This window comes from Ptychodera flava, chromosome 22 (genome assembly GCF_041260155.1).
Source record: "Ptychodera flava strain L36383 chromosome 22, AS_Pfla_20210202, whole genome shotgun sequence".
NCBI lineage: Eukaryota > Metazoa > Hemichordata > Enteropneusta > Ptychoderidae > Ptychodera > Ptychodera flava.
Window position 1 is genome coordinate 19,394,817 of NC_091949.1, and position 19,689 is coordinate 19,414,505.

At 36.1% G+C, this 19,689-nt stretch overlaps 2 protein-coding genes across 9 annotated transcripts in view; one reads left to right on the plus strand and one right to left on the minus strand.

The window, feature by feature from the left end:
- Positions 1–19,689, minus strand: part of LOC139122893 (PH and SEC7 domain-containing protein 1-like) — a 65,849-nt gene that overhangs the window by 21,040 nt on the left and 25,120 nt on the right. For 3 of the 8 annotated variants that reach the window (XM_070688736.1, XM_070688742.1, XM_070688743.1), the window contains exons 2-3: positions 1,128–1,194; positions 82–135 (exon numbers count right to left, since the gene is read on the minus strand). In XM_070688736.1, the coding sequence (XP_070544837.1) occupies positions 82–135; positions 1,128–1,194 (121 nt within the window). Of the gene's footprint in view, positions 1–81; positions 136–1,127; positions 1,195–1,306; positions 1,446–2,959; positions 3,094–5,670; positions 5,784–15,779; positions 15,914–19,689 lie in introns of those variants that run through there. The other 5 variants (XR_011549547.1, XM_070688737.1, XM_070688739.1 and 2 more) reach the window with 4 other exon arrangements.
- The window catches only part of LOC139122894 (uncharacterized), a 48,021-nt gene continuing 44,321 nt past the window's right edge, over positions 15,990–19,689 (plus strand). The window contains exon 1 of the mRNA XM_070688746.1: positions 15,990–16,293. The gene's annotated coding sequence lies outside the window, so the exon portion shown is untranslated. The remainder of the gene's footprint in view (positions 16,294–19,689) is intronic.

The window sequence follows — 19,689 nt, forward strand, 5'->3', positions numbered from 1 at the left end:
ATACCGATGCAACACAGATTGTTCTATATATGGACATCATTTTCCGATGACACGGAACAGAAATGAGTTCTTTTTGCTTACCTTCAATGACGGTGAGTTGTAATGTGCTGGGCGACCTTAGAAGGAGCTGTACAACTGTAATATAGCACAGAATACATCATGATCATCAGTTTGTACCTATGGATAGTTTCATTGAAATATTGCCTGGGAGATGAAATATGACACACACTGGATTTTCAGGAATAAAAATGTATTCACCTAAACTGGACGATTTCACAATATATTTGAGGTAATACTTTTTTCCGCACTGTCTCCATGGTAACAAGTGATGTGCGAGAAACGGCTTCCCAGCATTGGTTATTTGTATAGTCATGGTTGACAAGGTGAATGTAAATATCTATTTATAAAAAAAGCTGGCGTTTTTTTTAAAACTCCGCATGTTTATTTTACACTTCCATCATTACCCCAGTGCTTTCAGATAACAAATACTTTGTCAAGACCTGATGTATATGGTAAACTGTTTTTCGTTGCGAGAGACACTTTGCTGGAAATTTTGATATTTTAATGGTAATATACAAGATGCTGATTTGAAGTTCATAACATGCTATGAATTTTTCTTGAAAGGGAAACGAATTCTGGGAAAGACATAAAAGAGATGCAGCTATAGGGTATGGTAATAACATGAGTAAAATATGTGTTGGAGGACAAAAATGTTTGGATACAACACACATCTACAGATACATGGCCAGAAAACTATCAATTATTGGAATAAATCTCTTCAGTCAGGCAGAAACAGGCAAACCATCACTGTGCTATCAGCAAAGCATTATCCCTATTTTAAAAGTGGATTTGAGAATGTGTTGTACCAGTTTCCAGACACTAGTGTGCAATGTGTACATTATTTTATGCAGCTGTAAAAAATTCTCCTGTGTGACCTGGGACTCATTAAGTTGAGTTTGATCGATAGACCAAATGTGCTTACCCATACCATGTACACACAAACAATACAGAAACTGACTTCAAACAGAGAACTCTTGTGCACATTCTGTCGAAACCATGCATTCGTGTCCATATATACAAATACACCAATGACAGGTTACATTTTTTTTCCAACCGACATTTCTTACCTTCTCTTGTAGTTTTATTTTCAACTGGGTGACTGTTCACTTCAACAATGACATCTCCAACTCTCATCTGCAGAAAGATACAAACGACAAAAAAAATTAGTGTTTTTTTTCGTTGGTGTTGACAGCAATGTGTCACCAGAGATATGCAAGACAGGAACACAGACTTAGCTATGTCTTACAATGGTATGCAAAAACTGGTCTCTCTGATCTGGGTTTCTGACCTCTGTGTAACCTCAGTGAAGGTCAACATTCACATGTTGACATCTGAAAAAAACACCCTGAACTCAATGACTTCGCACGTAGGTGAATGTGGCTGAGCTGTGCCGGCTTCTTTGGTTTCAAAATGCCATAAAAATGGAACAATTAGGAAAACGATACTGGTTTTCACTCCCCAGTGTCGGCTATGCCTTGCCTAATTTGTGAACAGCTGCTATGAGCATATGCCACAGGCTTCTACAAATGATCTATTTTGAGATCAAACTGCGGCAAAGCGCTGGTTCCACTTTGTACCATTATAGATTGCTACTGCACATGGTAACACGCTTTGCGGGAGCTAGATATATCCCATTAATAGATCTCAAATATAGCATTATTAGTATGTACAGATTCCAGTGTGCTCATGGCAACCTTGAAATTGAGGTCATTACTGAAAACCATGACACGTAGGATCAGAAAATGACTTTGAAGCTAATACACCTACTCATTTATTGAATAAAAGACAAGAGACAACACTAAAGAGCTCCAACAGTACAAAATCACACATAGAACAAGAACCATCATCAACAACAGTACATATCGACTCATGTTTAAAAGAACTGTGGAAGAGATATGCAATACCCTATTATTATTGATACAGGGAGGACCTAAAAGAATTTATAAGATATCAAATTGACTGACTTTCAGATCCTGTAGTTAATGTGTGAAAGGCTTGAAATTATGGTACGTACTGTATCTGTATGTATATGTTATCCTATGACTCTCGAATGAAAGTGTTGTATCTGTCTCTCATAACCATACATTTCATCTTTGAGCTATGAATGTTCCTGTAGTTAATCTCTGGCAAAGGACGGAAATCTATTGCTCAACAAGTACCCCTTCTTGTACATACGGTATGTGTGTGTCCATATATATAATATATATATATATATATATATATATATATATATATATATATATATATATATTTATATATATATATATATATATATATATATATATATATATATATATATATATATATATATATATATATATATATATATATATTGCATAATACAAGTTTCCTAATTAATTGCTCTTCGGCCGAGATGGTAAAAATGATTGAGCGTTGAATACAATACAATAGTAGTAACTGTATTACCTGTCAAATCAGGAAATTAAATCCACTTTATGAAGCACTTGCCATCATGTGAACCTTAAATCATTCTGCCAAGCTATGCCATCACTGTGTCAATTTGAGCATTAACACTATATGCACACAGTGTGAAGAGCATTCACTAATGAGGTGGCGTGTTTATTGAGACTGAAATATTCACACGGTACTTGTGGAAGCCAAATGATTTTACTCAATTAGGGCCTGACAATGGAGTGGCCAATGTTTGACCTGTTCGGATGTAGCTTGCCCAATGATGAACTTACATAGCTCCTAGGGGTCCTGATCTATACAACATGGCTATTCCCAGTCAGAAGACATAACAACTAGGAAAGGAAATTCCTTGAACACACTGGTACATGTAATCTTTACAGAGATAAATCTGCTCCTAATTCCACAGCAGGCATTCAGCGGCCTTCATGATTTTCTCGACAAAAATAGGTATGTATATTAACCTTACCAGTCGGGAATCTCAGGCACCTGTCTGTAATGCCAAGCACAGAGGTCTGACAGAACACTTGTGTATCTTGACATTGAGAGAAGGGGCTTTACCTCCCACACACAGCAACAGTAAACATGCCACGGTGTCTTGACAAGCAACAGGTCAGCTTTTCCAGTGGATGTCAACACCACCCCTTTGGTTGAACGGCCCGATGCTGCAATCACTTAGGAGGGCCTCTTTCACCACTAAATCACTACAAACTATTCCACACACAAACACACATACACTGCACCCCATTGGCTGAAATCTCAAATGAAGTGAAAAATGTCTGATGCATTCCCTAATCTTCCTGGATCTGATTATTGAAGTATCATTTCATCTTGAAATAGAAACTGTTTTATTACGTACATGGCTTATATTTGGATTACATTTTAGTATCAAGATCTACTCTGATGCCATTCACTGCGCTATCTTGAACAAAAAATGAAACTAAAATATCAAGAGACATCTTCAATACTTTCAGAGAAGTTGTACAGTACATCTGTAGTTTGAAAAGCTAAGTTTGTGTGACTGCAAATAGCAATTGGAAGCCTTGTCAGAATATTATAAAGAATAGACCCAGTTATGATAGAATTGCATTGTTAAGGAAATAATAAAGATTATCAAGATATTGATTACTTGATCATGCTTAGAGCCGATCCAAAAATAAATTGATTGCTCCTGCAATTGACAAAAAAATGTACAGAGAAAATTCACACACAGCAGATGAAAGGCAAACGGTGCAAACACAAAATAGACCAGACTTACGGAGGACTTAATTTTGTAATAATGTCACTATTATGAAATTATTGGGAGCCTTTGGATGTCTGATTTTTGTTCAACTCCAATGAGAGAAAAAAATTGTTTTTATCACCATATTCTGCCATTAAATCTTCTAGTGACAGCGCAACTGATGTGACTAACAAATACATGGTTTTCACCCCCTATCATCACAACCAAATGGTGCAATCCCATTACTGATGGATCTTTGAACTAGGGAAATAGGGGTGAATTGGGATGAAATGACCAAAGTCAAAATCCTATATACCCTAGTAATAGATATGCTCATACACCATTGATCTACTGCTACATGTATGCTGGTACAGTACATTGCATGTGTGCATATTTTTGATCTAGTGAACAAATCTGTCAAAGATTATAATCCTTCACATCTTTGACCTTTAACTTTCTAAAGTGACTTGCAAAGTACAACAGGTTTGTAGCGAAGCTTTGAAGTGAATTGTCAACATTTAACCTGTTCACCCCTATTCCCTATGAACTGGTCCACACTGACCATTGAAAACAATCAGTTTGGGCTAAACCATTGTGGTGAAAGGGATAAATGGTAAAAGATGGGACACTGCCTGTCAGTATTTAGATTTCAATTCCAAGGGCGTGCATCCAATCTGCACAGCCTGGCAAGGAGGGCCTGGTAGAGTTTCCTGATATTTTGAGGGAGGATCCTAGCCTGAATAAACACTGATTGGCTGATGAAGATGTCTCTAATGGGAACTGGACTTGCCCTAAATCTATGGGTATTTCAATATCAATACAGAGTAAATTGAAGCAATGTACTCTGGCAGATTCACAGATCACAAAATTGAAGTAATTTTACTTTGGCAGACTGTTGCATGTATATGGTTAGGTGATCACAAAATTGAAGCAATTATACTTTGGCAGACTGTCGCATAGATGCTAAGGTGAAACTGTGGCGCAGCCCTGAGAAAAGCCAGGTGACTACTTTGCCAATCCAAAGAGGAACCTAAAGTGTAGAGATAGATTTTTTGTATTAACCCTTTCACCCCCAGTTCCCTGTATACAGGTCGAACTTTACCATAGAAAACAATGGATTTGGGACAAACCATGGTGGTGAAAGGGTAAAAGGCCACATCAAAATGGTAACTCATCCCTATGCTTGATTGGGTTTAGTGCCACTGAATGACATTTACATGTAAAACTGTACAGATAAGAAATTTCTCTGGAAGGGCAGGGTGCTTAGCTTCAAGGGCATACATCAATCGTCACTGGAGTGGCTTAAAAGTTGAACATAACAATTTGTGTACAGGATGTTGATAACAATTAACATTTTATTTTTAAAAAGGTTGATTTTTGATAAACTGTTTTGAAAAGGCGTTTTCTTTCCTGCTCACAATGTAAATGTGTAATTTCACTGTCAGATCCAACCGACTGCTGTACTACAAGTAATTGTCTCTCTGACACTGATCTTGTCTCTGTTTTCAGACATAACTCCCTTATGGTTCCATAAGTGGTACTAGTCTGACTTTTAAATACATGATGTACATGTACATACATGTAGGTAGAGGAACTTCCTTTTCTCAAGGGTCAAAACTTGCCATCACTCTAGCATTATAGTTGAAACTTAATGGCCACAGGGTAGAATAATTGTTTGTAAACAGAAAGATAGAGACATGTGCAAGAGACGACCTATGCCCTGTAAATTTAAACTTTACATTTAAATTTACAAGGCATAGGTCATCTCTTGCAAATAGGAATCACCTTTTGAACTAGCAACCAATACATGCAGTAGTTGTAATTTCCTCATCTTCAAAATATATTTCAACAATGAAGGAAGTAAACCCTATATAATCAGAGATACATGTAACAGGTACATGCAGACTGAGATGGGTATAGTCGATTAATGAAACCAGACTCAGAATTGGTATACTTACCCGATAAACAATGTATACCTAGATCCTTGTGTCACTGCTATACTCAAGACAGTGGGAAATCTGTGAGACTTTCTGATACACAGCCACTGCCACGTGTCATTATACTTCACTACAGCATAAAAATTGTAAGCCAATCTCCTTTACAAGTTTGTTATTGTGCCGGGGAAGAAACCAGACAACAATTCTGCCCTTCTGTGCATGGATCCTCCACAGTATTAAATGACACACAAACCAATAACCTTCTTAAGGTACTAGAAAATCTAGACAACAAAACATTGGTTGTTGTAATCCTTGTGTGTTTAGGGTACTATGAATTACGCCATGTAGGTGATCAATAACGGATCAATACTTCTCGGTCTTCGACTTGTCCTTCATGACGTCTTGTTGATTTTTTTATTGGCATAGACCAATACTGACAACATGACGTCTGAAGTCATAGGTTTTGAATCTGTCTTCCCATGCTTATTTAATGAATTTCATCACAATCCATGGTAAGATCATGAGGTGACAAGTTTTTCTGTATATATGTGCTCACGTAGGTTTTATGAATTATTCATCTCTGACGACACACATCGATGCCTGCTTGTGGATTACAATATATTGTGTGGAGTCTCCAACAGGATTACATTGTATTAGTGTATGTACCAGTGCATCTCTGTCTAACAGCTTCCAAAGTCCATTTATTAGCTTTGCCTGATCATAGCAGTGTTCTCCCAGAGCTATTATAGAGTGGTGGCCGCCACTCTATAATTTTTGGTAAACGATAGAAACTCATTACCATAACAGTTGCATTTATTGTTATGCAAATTAGCCGCCACTCGATCAGAAAATCCTGGGGAGATCACTGTCATAGGCATCATTTAAAGGGGCAGTTCTTATTAGGCTGCCTTCACAAAAACGGTTGGGGGGGGGGGCTGGAGGAATTCAGGGGGGGATTCGAAAATTTTGGGGGTAGTGGAGGGGGGGGACTTGAAAATTTTGCTCTACCTGTAGGGGGGACTTGAAAATTTTTGGGTCCCTTTTGAGTTTTACATTTTCCAATTCCAAGTTTTTTTAGGTAATTCAATGAAAAATGAATATCATTTTTTTATGTCATCATAATGTTGTAATGTTAGTAATAATTTTACAAAATCTAGAACCATCTAGTACCATCACATTTCATGACTTTCATCTCGAAAAATCTAAAAGTGTGATTTGTCGTAAAAAAACAAACTTGAGCCTCGTAACAGGGCAGAAGCTGCAACTGTTAATGATTTCTGCAATATTTCTATGCAATATAACAACTACAGTTTCTTGCTATCTCCCTACAGCATGCTCAAACACACAATATTTAGTTTGTCGACAAAGCCTGTATATATAAATATAAATATGTATTTGGTGATAATTTAATTGGAGTCCAGACTGACAGTCAGTTGTCAGTGATACAAATGCATGGTACACATACATAGGCTGTGATAGCAAGCTGAATACGCCATGGACAATTCAACATGCTGTAGGAAGTAGAACAAGAACGCAGTTGTAAAACTGAACAAAAATATTGCCAAAATTATCAAAGTTTATACAGCCTACGGGTAGTGTCACTACCAGATACTACCCTGCTACTGCAGTGTCACTGTCACTGCATACCTGAACAGTGACAGAGACAGCTCTGATGTACATGGTAGTTGAAGAAGGGTTTGGGTCAAATGACACTCATGACAGTGAAACTCACTTGTACACAAGATCAGGCCAGAGAGCAACACATGGAAGAAAACATATAAATGTTTGAATTCTGGCATATGAGAATAATCAAATATTAAAAAAAAAAGATGGGGTCACCATGCTTGATTTTCTAAATTTTCACACTCTTATTATAAAATGATACAGAAGTAAAACTTTGAATAGTAAAGACTCGAAGAAAAAATATGTGACCAAATGGAATTATTTATTTTTTAACCAAATTTGCAATTATCACACCCAAAATTTCAGAGATTAAAACATTTATTTGATCGAATATTTTAACTTTGAGTAGCATCTAATTCATATAGGTCTTGTAGTTTTGAAACAATTTTTGGTAGGTCACTGTGCAATACGGCAATTAGCCAGAATTCACAATTTTCCTACTCTCTCATGATTGCATTTTGTGTGCTCTTCAACAGGAGCAATTGACCTGGCCAGAGTTGGATTAACTCAAGTTGGCTTTTAGACACATCTAAAAAATTCACTGATGCATTTAAAGAACTTGCCTTGGGAATATGACTATACAAAGTGCTAATACAGGTAGTGTTGAACACCTGTGAGCAGAACGGCGCAATACATGTTTGTTTTTTCTGCACTCACATCCTTTACAAATATGCGGGCCTGTGATAGTTGGGGGGGGGGGGGACTTGAAAAATTTGACCATATAGAGGGGGGGCATTTGAAAATTTTTTAGGCTACTCAGGGGGGGATCTGAAAAAAAATACGATTTCAATCGAGATTCCTCCAGCCCCCCCCCCCAATCGTTATTTGTGAACGCAGCCTAAACCCTGGTTCTCGCATTAGTTGTTGTTGACATTGAGTATTTACATGGTGTTAGCCCTTTGTTTTCCATTCACTTTTAGATAAAGCTGATAAATGATCTGCCCCTTTAACATTGACAAATGATCTGCCCCTTTAACATTGACAAATGATCTGCCCCTTTAACATTGACAAATGATCTGCCCCTTTAACATTATAACGCCAAATAGAGTACACTCATATCATATGGTGATTTTGTTACAAGAATGATATTCCCTAGGACATGAATATGGTTTCACAGTCTGAGCTATGTGATACATGTACAAGTCTGTAATCTGAGCAGGGTTGGTCAGGTTGACCTTTCCATCACAAATTGTAATCATTCATGGGGCAAAAGCGCTTATCTTTTAAAAATATTTCACCAGTATTTTTTCCTTGTAACAACTACTGTTTCTTTTAAAACAGTATATCCCAATAGGGATATCAAAATACCTAGTATTTGGTTTGTCAACATATTCTGAAGATATAGGGCTATCATTTGTTATTATTGGAATTTGAATTTCTGTTGATGTTGAAGATAAAAGTATGTCATACACACGTATATCAATAAAGACTGTAGACGAGTTGGAATACTCGGTATTTCAATGTGCTATAGGGAGTACAACATGAAAGTTACAGTTAATATACAAAAAAAAACAACTGGTACAGTTTGTTTTAACTTTAGTTACGGTCCTTTCCTGTTAAGTTTTACTCTTCTTGGAACATGTGGAAGAGTTAGAAAATGAAAAACAATTCATAGCTGCTGTGCATTAATTGATTCAAAGTCGGTTTGGTTGCTGTGGGCTTTTTTGAATAATTTTCAGTATTTTTTCAACATGTTGTATTGCATACCATCCTATCGTGCTTAGTGCTGTGATGACTTGCACATTATTGGAAACATGGTGAACGGTTCTGAAGACTGCAATTACAATGGCAGCATCATTTTATTGAAGTTAAATTAATTCTTGACACTATGCCACTTGTAATGAGTATCATTAGAGTGCAAATTACAAATAGTACTACGGCAGAATAAGTTTTTGGATGCGGATTCTGAACAACATGTATTTGATATCACTTTCCCATATGTCAAGTCAGTAAACAGCGACACTGAGTCAAAACCAGACATATTTTCACCCACTCTGCTTCATCTGTTATTGCAGCATTAGTCCATAAATATGTACAGTACATGTGTCTCTGTTTTCACAGGCCTCTTAAATATTCAAACTTCTGTTAAATGCACCATACGGGACATCTGTGCTTTGCTAATTTTAACCAAGTTGACTTGATGGTGACATATGAACTTGGCTGGGTAAAGGTTTGTATCTGTTGCAAAAGGTTCATAAAAAATTCCTGTTAAATGTAGTTGATACGCTACAAGCTAGTGAAGAAAATTAATCAAAACACCATTCACATACTGAGGTATGTTCACATTTTAAACAGACATTTTTGATCAAATTTCAGTCTATAAAAATTCAATCCAAGAAATGACATATTGCCCCAGTACTGGTCACACACGGAATGGCATTTCATAAACTGTTCTGGCCTAATTTCCATGACTTTAGAAGGATGTTTTTACATTGCAATATTATCGTAAGTGATTTCCAGGCACATTTGAGATCATCTGATGCCCCTTGTTGTAGGCCTTTAAAGAATACTGCCCTGGTGAGCGGTAACAACAATACATCATATTATTATGTTTAATAACGACAGGGTCATGATCTTGAAAGTCATAATACCACTAAAGTTCCTATTTCAGAAGTAGGATTAAGTGTTCACACAACAAAGCTACATATTGATTCTAAAATATTTGAGTTATGATTTATTTCTGAGCTGTCAGGTAATATGATATTGTGTCAGATATCTTGATATGGGTCTCTGTTTCTCTGACATTTCATCGCTAGTTTACATTGCCAGCATCGGAGCACAATTATTCAATGATTTCGACCGCTGCTAGGATATCTCTGTACTTAAACGTAATTTTGCCACCTAAGTGAGTCATAAAACTCTGCAGGGATCAACCATATTTTCAACATGACAAATTCCTACAAGTAAGACACATAAGATTACAGAAGTCAGCGTAATTTTTTGGATTATACTGGAATGTCATACCAGAAATGCCGAAAAAGATAAAAAGATACAAGAGTTTAGAGTTAGCTAGGTTCATGAAAAAATGGAACTTTTTGCCATGAATTCCATTGCAGTTGCATTTAAAGCATTTTTCAGATAACTGTCTAAAACTCCTACTGTGATGTGAAGTCAACTTTTTACCCATAATGCATTTCAACATGCAGTTTGACCCCTTAGCACAAGACAAAAGCTATATAAGGTACAAAGAATTGTCTTGTTCATCAGTTCTGTTAGTCCCAGGGCTAATGTGTTACTATCTGACCCTAAGGATCTGAGTCTGACCCCGTTTGCTGGTTAACTTGAATCTTCCCCTTCTACTGTCTGTGCTTGAATACATACAGTACTCTTAAAGGAAACAAAATCTTGCATTGGGCTCATGCAACTATCATACTACCTACCAAAGTAGGCTGTGCAAAAAAAGTTTTCAAAAAAGTTGCACACACTTGGCTTTACTGTACATACAGCATGAGCAATGTCAATGAAAATACAAGTATAGAAGACCATACTATAGATTTGGTGATATGAGCTAGGATTGATGTATGCAAAATGTAACACTACAGGTGTGATGTCACAACAGAAATGTGACATCACAGACCTGACATCACAGGTTGGTGTGACATCACAAGTTACGGAGTCATTGATTGGTTTATCTCAAATGCATTCAGCTTTATGATTGGTGGAAGATTTTTTCAAGCCAAAAGACTGGATGGTTTAAAAATACTATTCTGTTCATCGCATCAAATATTTTTATTCACAATCAAAAATTCACAGCTAGTTGATAATGTATGATTAGATATTAAGGGAGAAAGCATTATTATAAAATTGCAATGTAGCTGGGATATTGATGGAAATATTGATCTGGACAGTGCTAATGTTTTTTTTAAATCTTTATGAAATTCTTGATTTCTTAAATAATGGTATTCATACATGCAAACTGTATTCATGAGTGACGTTTGAGTTTGTAAATCAACCAATGAGTTGTTCTGAAATGGGTGGATGATATTCATTGGCCAATTAGAGATGTGTATTATGTAGAATTTGAATATCACAACATGATTCAACATACCCAGTATCAGATTATTGATAAATTCCAACAAATTATCAAATTTCTCTGATTCCCTTAAAATTTCTAATTCTCCTACTTTCACAAATACAAGGTCATTCAAAACCACTCATATAGCCTTCATGGTCAAGGTGAGAAACTTTAATACATGTCCTGATAATTTTTCTGTATTTTTTTAGAAAATGGGTCATTTTCCTCTCTAGAAGAAAACCTGATGGTGCTATATCTCTCTGTCTGAAAACGTCTTTTGGATCACATTACAGAGCATGATCAAGATTTCAAAATGCAATGTTTTGAGCAGTATTACTAGATTCTCAACACTAACAGCTGAGAGCAAAGACATTTCCTTTCACACCCATTCCTGAACTCATTTAATACTTTGCTCAATTTCATTAACCATTTTCTCTGAAAATTTTTCCCTTGATACTTTATCTTAGCTTTTAATATATCCCTTTGCCAATTCAGAACATATGCGTCAACCTGGGAGGACACAAGCAGATGTATGTGAAATGCGTGTCCAAATGTAAATACATACGAGAATGCTGTAATAAACTATTCTGATATAAAAATCTAATGGTGCAGCATTTCTACAGCATTTCAATGTCAATGTGAACACAGTACACAATTCTATTTTTTTACCAACGTCCTTGACTGATCTGATCAATGTCAGACGCAGAGATGGTGTTACATAGAGATGACTTTACATTTCCACACAGGTGACCAACAGCTGACTGAGAACCTATATTATAGTGTATATGTGTATTAAAAATGATGTAAATTCATGCCTTGTCAACTGCTATCAGAGATCAAAGACATGTTTGCATATGAATGAAATAATTAATTTGTTTATCATGGTGGGGCATACTGGAAATTATTTGTGTATTAATAATATTTGTAACGGGCTCCTTGTCACTCATTTTGTGGACTTGTTGTTAATTGGACAAATAGCCTTCTTTTTCTCACTGATCCAAGCTCATTATTGAGAAGGATAAAAAATATTCAATTCTAACAACTAAGGACATTCAAAGTGGACTGAAATGACACACTTGTGGTAATTACAGTATTTCAGCCTCCACGATGACAACCAAAACTTGAAAATAATTTTCAATAAGGTGTTGCTTTTAAAATATACATTGTATGCAGTGTACATGTATTTATAACTGCAATACATATGTTCAATCATGCTAAACCGTGGTAAAGTTGACTGGAGTTCAGAATGATGACAATCCATACATATAAGTAATGAATTGTAAAAAAATATTTGATACCCACATCAATTAAGATCAAGTTATCAATATTAATGCCAATATAGTTTGAAAATAGAAAAATTTAGACCCAAATATCGTGAAGAAGAGAATGTTATAAATTTAGAAGACTAACTTGGCAACAAGTACTTCATATTTCTGTTCCGTGGCTTCAGACGTGTGTGACACAGCTTGGCCTGACTCTTAAGAGTATCACTGTCAATTAGCATATAATTTACATATATGTAAATTTGCAATTTCAGTAGCTGCAGGTGTATGTGCCATATACAAGCATAGTTTCATGCACACATTCAACTAGAGTGTTGACGGTCTTTTGTCTTTTTTTGTTTGTTTAGATTAGTGGCACAGCCCATCCCACCTTGATTAGTCTGTGTCTTAGTGGGTATGAGATCACAGATGATTGTTGTTGAACCCACTGGGTATCTGTACATGTGTACATGGTATGGTGCTGAAAGCTTGGGCCAATACTTTTCATTTCTTGCGGAAATGCCTGATGGGACGCAATGGCTGTCGAAACTCTAACAGTATATTGTCTCTGCTTCTTTTTCAACTAAACTCACTTTTATAACATTTTTTTGCCAATTGCAGAAAATTACAAAAATTATTTTGAACTGATCCAAATATATCTTGCCAAGAGATGAAAATTCAGGTCAATTCAGACACACTACAAATGATGAGTTTGTACTGCTATATGCGTTGTTGTCAGTCTGATGTTACACTTTGAATGCTTCTAATAACAGGTTTTTGTGGTGTGCAAAGTGATTCTGACAATAGCCGATGGTTGTGATATGGAATACATGTACCTGTAGTGTGAATGGTATTGAACGCACAAAAATGACTGCAAGGTACAGCAGTACATAAATTTTGAACAATTTGATAAAAATTCCAATGAAACCTGTACTGTCTTTGTCAGTACAGTACTGGGTAATACATCAATTCTAATGCAATTTCGAAACAGGAAGTATTTTAAGGAAATTCACAAATATCGGATATTCCGTTTGAGGTAGTATTGCAAAGACTTACGCTTTTGCTCAAAGTTTCTGCAATGAACTTGCAACCATTCTCTTACCGAATCAAGAATAAAAAATTAGGGTTCATCACACGAATTTTGGTACCAGAGAAACAAATTACCTACCACCTTTGATATTTGAACTTCAAAATGGCCGCTATCCCCGTGTGTTAACTCTATGGGGAAGAGTAAAATTTTCTATTTTCGAAAAACTAAAAAAGTTAAAATTTTTCTTACTCCAAGAGCTTTAAAATGAGTTCCAACAAGTGGTAGATTAGAAAAGAACTAAAAATTTCAGAGTTCAAATATCTGTCCGAGAGCCTACATGTAGTAGAGGCGCATTCTACCCTATTAAAGGTACAATGTGCCTCGAGGCCAGATATCCTGACTCTCAAACTTTTACAATACAATTTTTGGCCTACCAGCTCCATGTACCGGTATTTTGTAGTATTTTATTCTACTGGTCAAATAGACTTTCTTTCAGACACCGTGTTGAAATGGCCTGTGTTCAACTTAACAGTCTATACCAGTATACATGATATCCAATATTATTATACTGACAACCTAATTCTTGTAAAGATGATAATTCTTTTGTTGACAATAATACCTCATATCGTTCACAACTTGTAGGGTATGGACAGCATTTTGTATTTTACAATACCTTATGGAGATGAAATTAAATTTGTTGTAATACTTCTATACAACAAAGTAATGAAAAAAATTTCGAGAATTTCAGATATTGTCTCTTTCCAGAGCTAAGCCATACATTGTGTATTGTATTCTCAGTTGACCTGTCCTCGATTCTAGTTTAAATGGAACTTATTAACATTGCAGAACACTCAAAATGGTTAATGAAATATTCTGCCGTTAATTAAAGTTCATTTTATAATTACCCGGTAATTCATTAGTCCTATGGTTGTACAGATATCTCATTATGTTACACACAATGCCTGAAACATTTCATTACTTATAGCTGTCACTTAACAGTGATAATGACTAATTATATACCAGTATATCTCAAAATTAGACACAAATTAAACTGGAATGAGAATGCTGAAAGGACTATGAATAGACTGTCAACAGTGGCTTGTGTCATTGTGGCCTGCAGTTAAAACATTTAGCTTGTGCCCAGTGAAACGTTCAAATTGGCTCAGTTCTTGAAAGAGACAATATTTCTAACTTTCCTTCCCAGAAAATGATACAACAGTACGTTGGATGTGGGGACAAGCGTACTTCACGGCACCTGCCACCATCAACAGTCTAGACTAATATGTGTGTGACATCATGGAAGAGAATATACATTTACAAACAGCCTTTACTAATGGTGCAGTGTTCAGGACCATCTGTTGTACAAACTTTAACACTAATGTCATTTATCACAGGAAAAATATGTCTGGGTAGCTAGCTGAAAAAGAAACCCTGTCTGTACGTACAGCAGCATGCAGCATGCATAAATCTTTCAACACGCAGGACCTAAATACAATACCTCCGTATTCCCACCTTTTAATACAAAAGAGGGGCCTATTCAGCATGGCATGTATGCGGAAGTGTGGTTTACCTTACACCTCGATTATCGTGTTATAGGTTTTTAGACTCAGCAGATAACTACTGGCTACTTACCAATCCTTTTTCAGTGGCTAATTCACTACTTCCTACATTGGTTTATTGTGTGTATTAGCTGGCATATCAATCCTGTGCACTGTGCAGCACAACGACATTCAGTCCAACGACTGACACAATACAATCTACTATATGATAATGGCCCTCTGTAGATTTCTATCTCACACTGTATAAATGTACATTCCTAGAGCCAAACCCCAACAAAGGAACCAAAACACTGTACATACATGTACCAAACACTGACCAATGACACAATGCTCAAATTTCAATGTTAACTTTCACAAGCCCTGAAATGTCACCATTGGGGATACACATATATTTGCATGCATGAAGCCACAGTCTCGGTGGAGTTTACAATATACGTAGCACGCATGTATTTACATGTAGAAATGGAACCCGAAGAAGGGAAAGTCATTTACACTTCTCTGTGTACATGTCAGCCGTCCAGCATAGATCAGAACAGTGTGAGTATAAAGCTTGTATCACGGAGAAACCACTCAGTACTTACCTACATACTAGAACACTAATTACACGGTGACACAACACTGGCGTATGTCATGCCTGTTTGCATCTTTCAGACTGAATGCGGGTGATAAAATACTATGATGACTCCCAACTGACTGCCCACTTCTACAATGGAAAGAATGCACAGGTCACGACCTTTCACCTCAGGCGACCTTGTTACTATGGCTGCGAGTCTGTCGCCATGCGTGATGTCATATTCTGGCAGCCTCCAAAACAAGGGGCACATTTAATAAATTCATTATATTATAATCGATTTAACGTAGAAGGATGGTGGCATGTTTTGTGTTGAAACCACGTCACTCCCACTCTGCTGTATGGACTGTGAAAGTGATATGGCCGGTAATCTGCTAAAAATATGTGTGTAGTGTCAACAAGGTGGCACCTATAGCAAGAAAGACGTCCTGCAGCGTTCACAGCTAGCTAGAAAGAAGTCTTTGTGACGTGACTCAGCTCTGACCTGACATCGCTGATCATCCATAATAAGGAGTTCAAAACAGGTACACGTTAAAAGTCTATTATTCCAACGCCTCCTATGCTACAATTGATCCTTTGTGGTGTAAGTAGACACATGTACCAGCTTGTATTGGGACAATCAATGCATGGGTAATGGTTGCACTCGACAAGAAAGTACCCAGTCTTAATTTCACAGAGTGGTTGAACACTGTCATTCTGATACCAAGTGACTGTTGTTTGGGCTCTATACTAGTAGTGTGGGGTACGGTATGTGTGTATTAGTACATGTGTGTGTGTGTGTGTATGTGTATGTATGTGTGTATGTATGTATGCGCATGTGTATCTTTGTACAGCTATTTAATATACAACTAAATTTGTTTGTAATTTGAAAAACACACTTTTATATTTACCAAGACAGTTGATACTGTGTGGTCTGAGATGAGCAATTTTACCCTTACCAACAAAGTACATACCATACATGGAAAGCATAAAAGTCAAAACTCTGTTTGAACATAAAAAGCCAACTTGTTATCAGCAAATGCTTTGACATTTCCTCATTGATAAGAAATGACAGACAGACCCAAGAGACTTGATACTTTTGATCATATTCTGATAAAAATTTGTCTGCGGTAACTTTCAAGTTAATTAATGTCTTTCTCAATTCGTTGTAATTTTGAACTTAGGATACAATGGATATGAATGTATTGAATTTATGTTATGATGAGTTCTGACATCAACTCTCCAGAAATTTGACTGACGCATACATGTATGTATACTTGTGCAAGCAACTTGTGCACTATCACATTCCACAGTAGTACAGTGTATTGCGCAATCAAAAAACTTTTTGATTTCACTGGATTTCAAGGAATTATTTGTGCTGTTTGTCAAGAATTTGTATTGTTTGTCTAGCATTATAAATACATGTACCATCTAGTACAGAATTAAACTCGAAATCAAGCTACTTATGCATTTTCCCATTTACAATATATAATCCAACAGCAACTTTACTCATATAGCCAACTTGAAGAGCGCCCCCACACACTGAAAATGAAAAGGGCACAATTTCCATTGCCACCTCACAAACTGTACATGAGTGTGACAGTGTGATAAAAAGCTTTACATATGTACAGTCAAATAAATGTGTAATTAGTTGTATGGTTGCCTGATATTTCTCCTTGTGTTGAACAGGGACAGTACACCATGACATGGGGGGCTTTACCGTGCACACATCCAAAGAGTCTTTACAATTCAAAACTAGCCCTGCTGTACAGAGGACATAATTGTTTGGTGTATAATTCATGATCATTGAAATGAAAAATCACCGCAGCCCTTATGGAGTCCAACTCACCATGACATTTAATGGACCATTTTATCACTACCACGTAACCATATCAATTCAAAAAAGCATGAATACTACATGTGGGTAGTATTCAAGCTTTTAGAATCCTTAACCAACTGGCATGTAATTACCTATTTCAAAATGGTGAATATACAGAAGTCACGCATCTATCAATCCCATATCCACAGCCAGGTCATCACCCACCGCCACAGTTGATTTCACTAAATGTTTTTCCATGGTTATAGCGCCCTCTTCAGCCCAAAGGAAATACAATTTTGGTATGCACTGTACATACCCAGTATATTCCATCAGTTTTCTTTTCTCAAACTGTATCAATATTAGCTCTTAATGTAGAAGGAGTGCGTGCTTCAAAATTGAAAGACAACAAAATTTTTGCTCAAACTTTCTTCAAGGACATTCAACCATTCCTTTTCATGGTCACAAATAAAAATAAGGGGTCATTATGCAGAATTAAGTATTATTGAAACAAATTTCCCAATATATCTTGACACTTCAAATTCAAAATGGCTGTAACCCCTGTGTTTTATCTCTATGTTGAAAAATTAAATGTTTGATTTTCACAAAAATAATATGGTGAAAACTAAAAAATATTTACTCAATGAGCTGCAAAATGAGCTCCCACAAGAGGTAGAACAAAATGTATCGTAAAGTTTGAGAATCCGAATATCTATGCCAGAGGCGCACCCTACCTTAATGTACAGTACATATAGATACAAGATACATTAGATGAAACACGATATATTCTTTGTCAGTGCAATGCACATACATGGCTAGCTTTTCAAGCTACAGACAACAAAATCAGATACAACATTAAAGGATACTTTATCAATGCTCTGATATCTGCTGGGCAATTTGATTCATAGCAATGCCATGCTTTTACGTCCTGCGGTGCTGCACTTTTCTCAAAAAATTCAAAATGAGCTTAATACTGAGAATGAAGATACCCTCTTTCTCTTTTGCTTTCAATATGAAAGTAAGTTTGTACTGTAAACACACCAAAAGCAGATTGTGTCACTGATGAAACTTATCAATGAACTACATTGGTGAAATTATAGACTTTTAATACAACCATAGAATCCTAGGGTGTCACCGATTTAAATTTGATGTTTATGTAAGTATTTTGTGGCATCTTCACTTTTTGTGATAATTTCACTTTTCGGAGAAAGAAATATTTGAAAGCCTAAAAGGACAGCACACATGACAGGTAGTAATTTATTTGCAGTCAAGATATTCTGCGATAAAATCAAAAAAATTTAATATCACATAATTTTGTTTGAGTCGGAAATTGAACTATGAAAATTCAAATATTCAACGGGCAATCTTCCTGCCTGTATTTCCTTGATGCTATTGAAATGTTTGTTGCTAGGCACCAATCACTATGGTAACTCTGAACACAATGGTAATTAAGCCATCATATTTGATGATAGATGCAAGCATTCTCCAATTCCAGATAAAAATTGGATGACAATATTTCATGTTCCTGAAACGATTATTAAAGCCCCACTGGCACTAGGTTTTGATATATTTTATATCATTTTCATTTTGTTCTTTTTACTTCCGAAATCACGTTCAAATGCCAAGGATTCAACTGCTCAGCACAGCCTGTAAATGGATGGTGTTCTTTTTTGATTATTAAGAGCTGAATTTTCTACTAGAGTTCATCTGTCAACATTTTGCCATTCCACACAATGCATTATATTTCCAGGACTGATACTATTTAGGTCAACATGCATTTACACGGACTGTATGAAGCAGACACTGTGTGTTTCCATGAACAAAAATAATGAAAATATTACCAAAAGTTATTATCTATTATCCCTTGATGATGAGCAAGAGCCTGAAGAGTGATATCACATATATGTACATGTCTGTAGCTAATCAACCTGATTACAATCAGAAGTGCTGTAGCAATGGTGAGGTCTCTCATCTTGATGGCTTCTATATGAAAACATTAGAATTAACATAAGGAAGAGATATCACAATCTCTTCATCAGATTTTAATCACATTGCCTATCCACGTTTGATTTTAACTTTAATTACATCTCTGTAATTAAATTTAATTGCCATATTCTACAGCAAT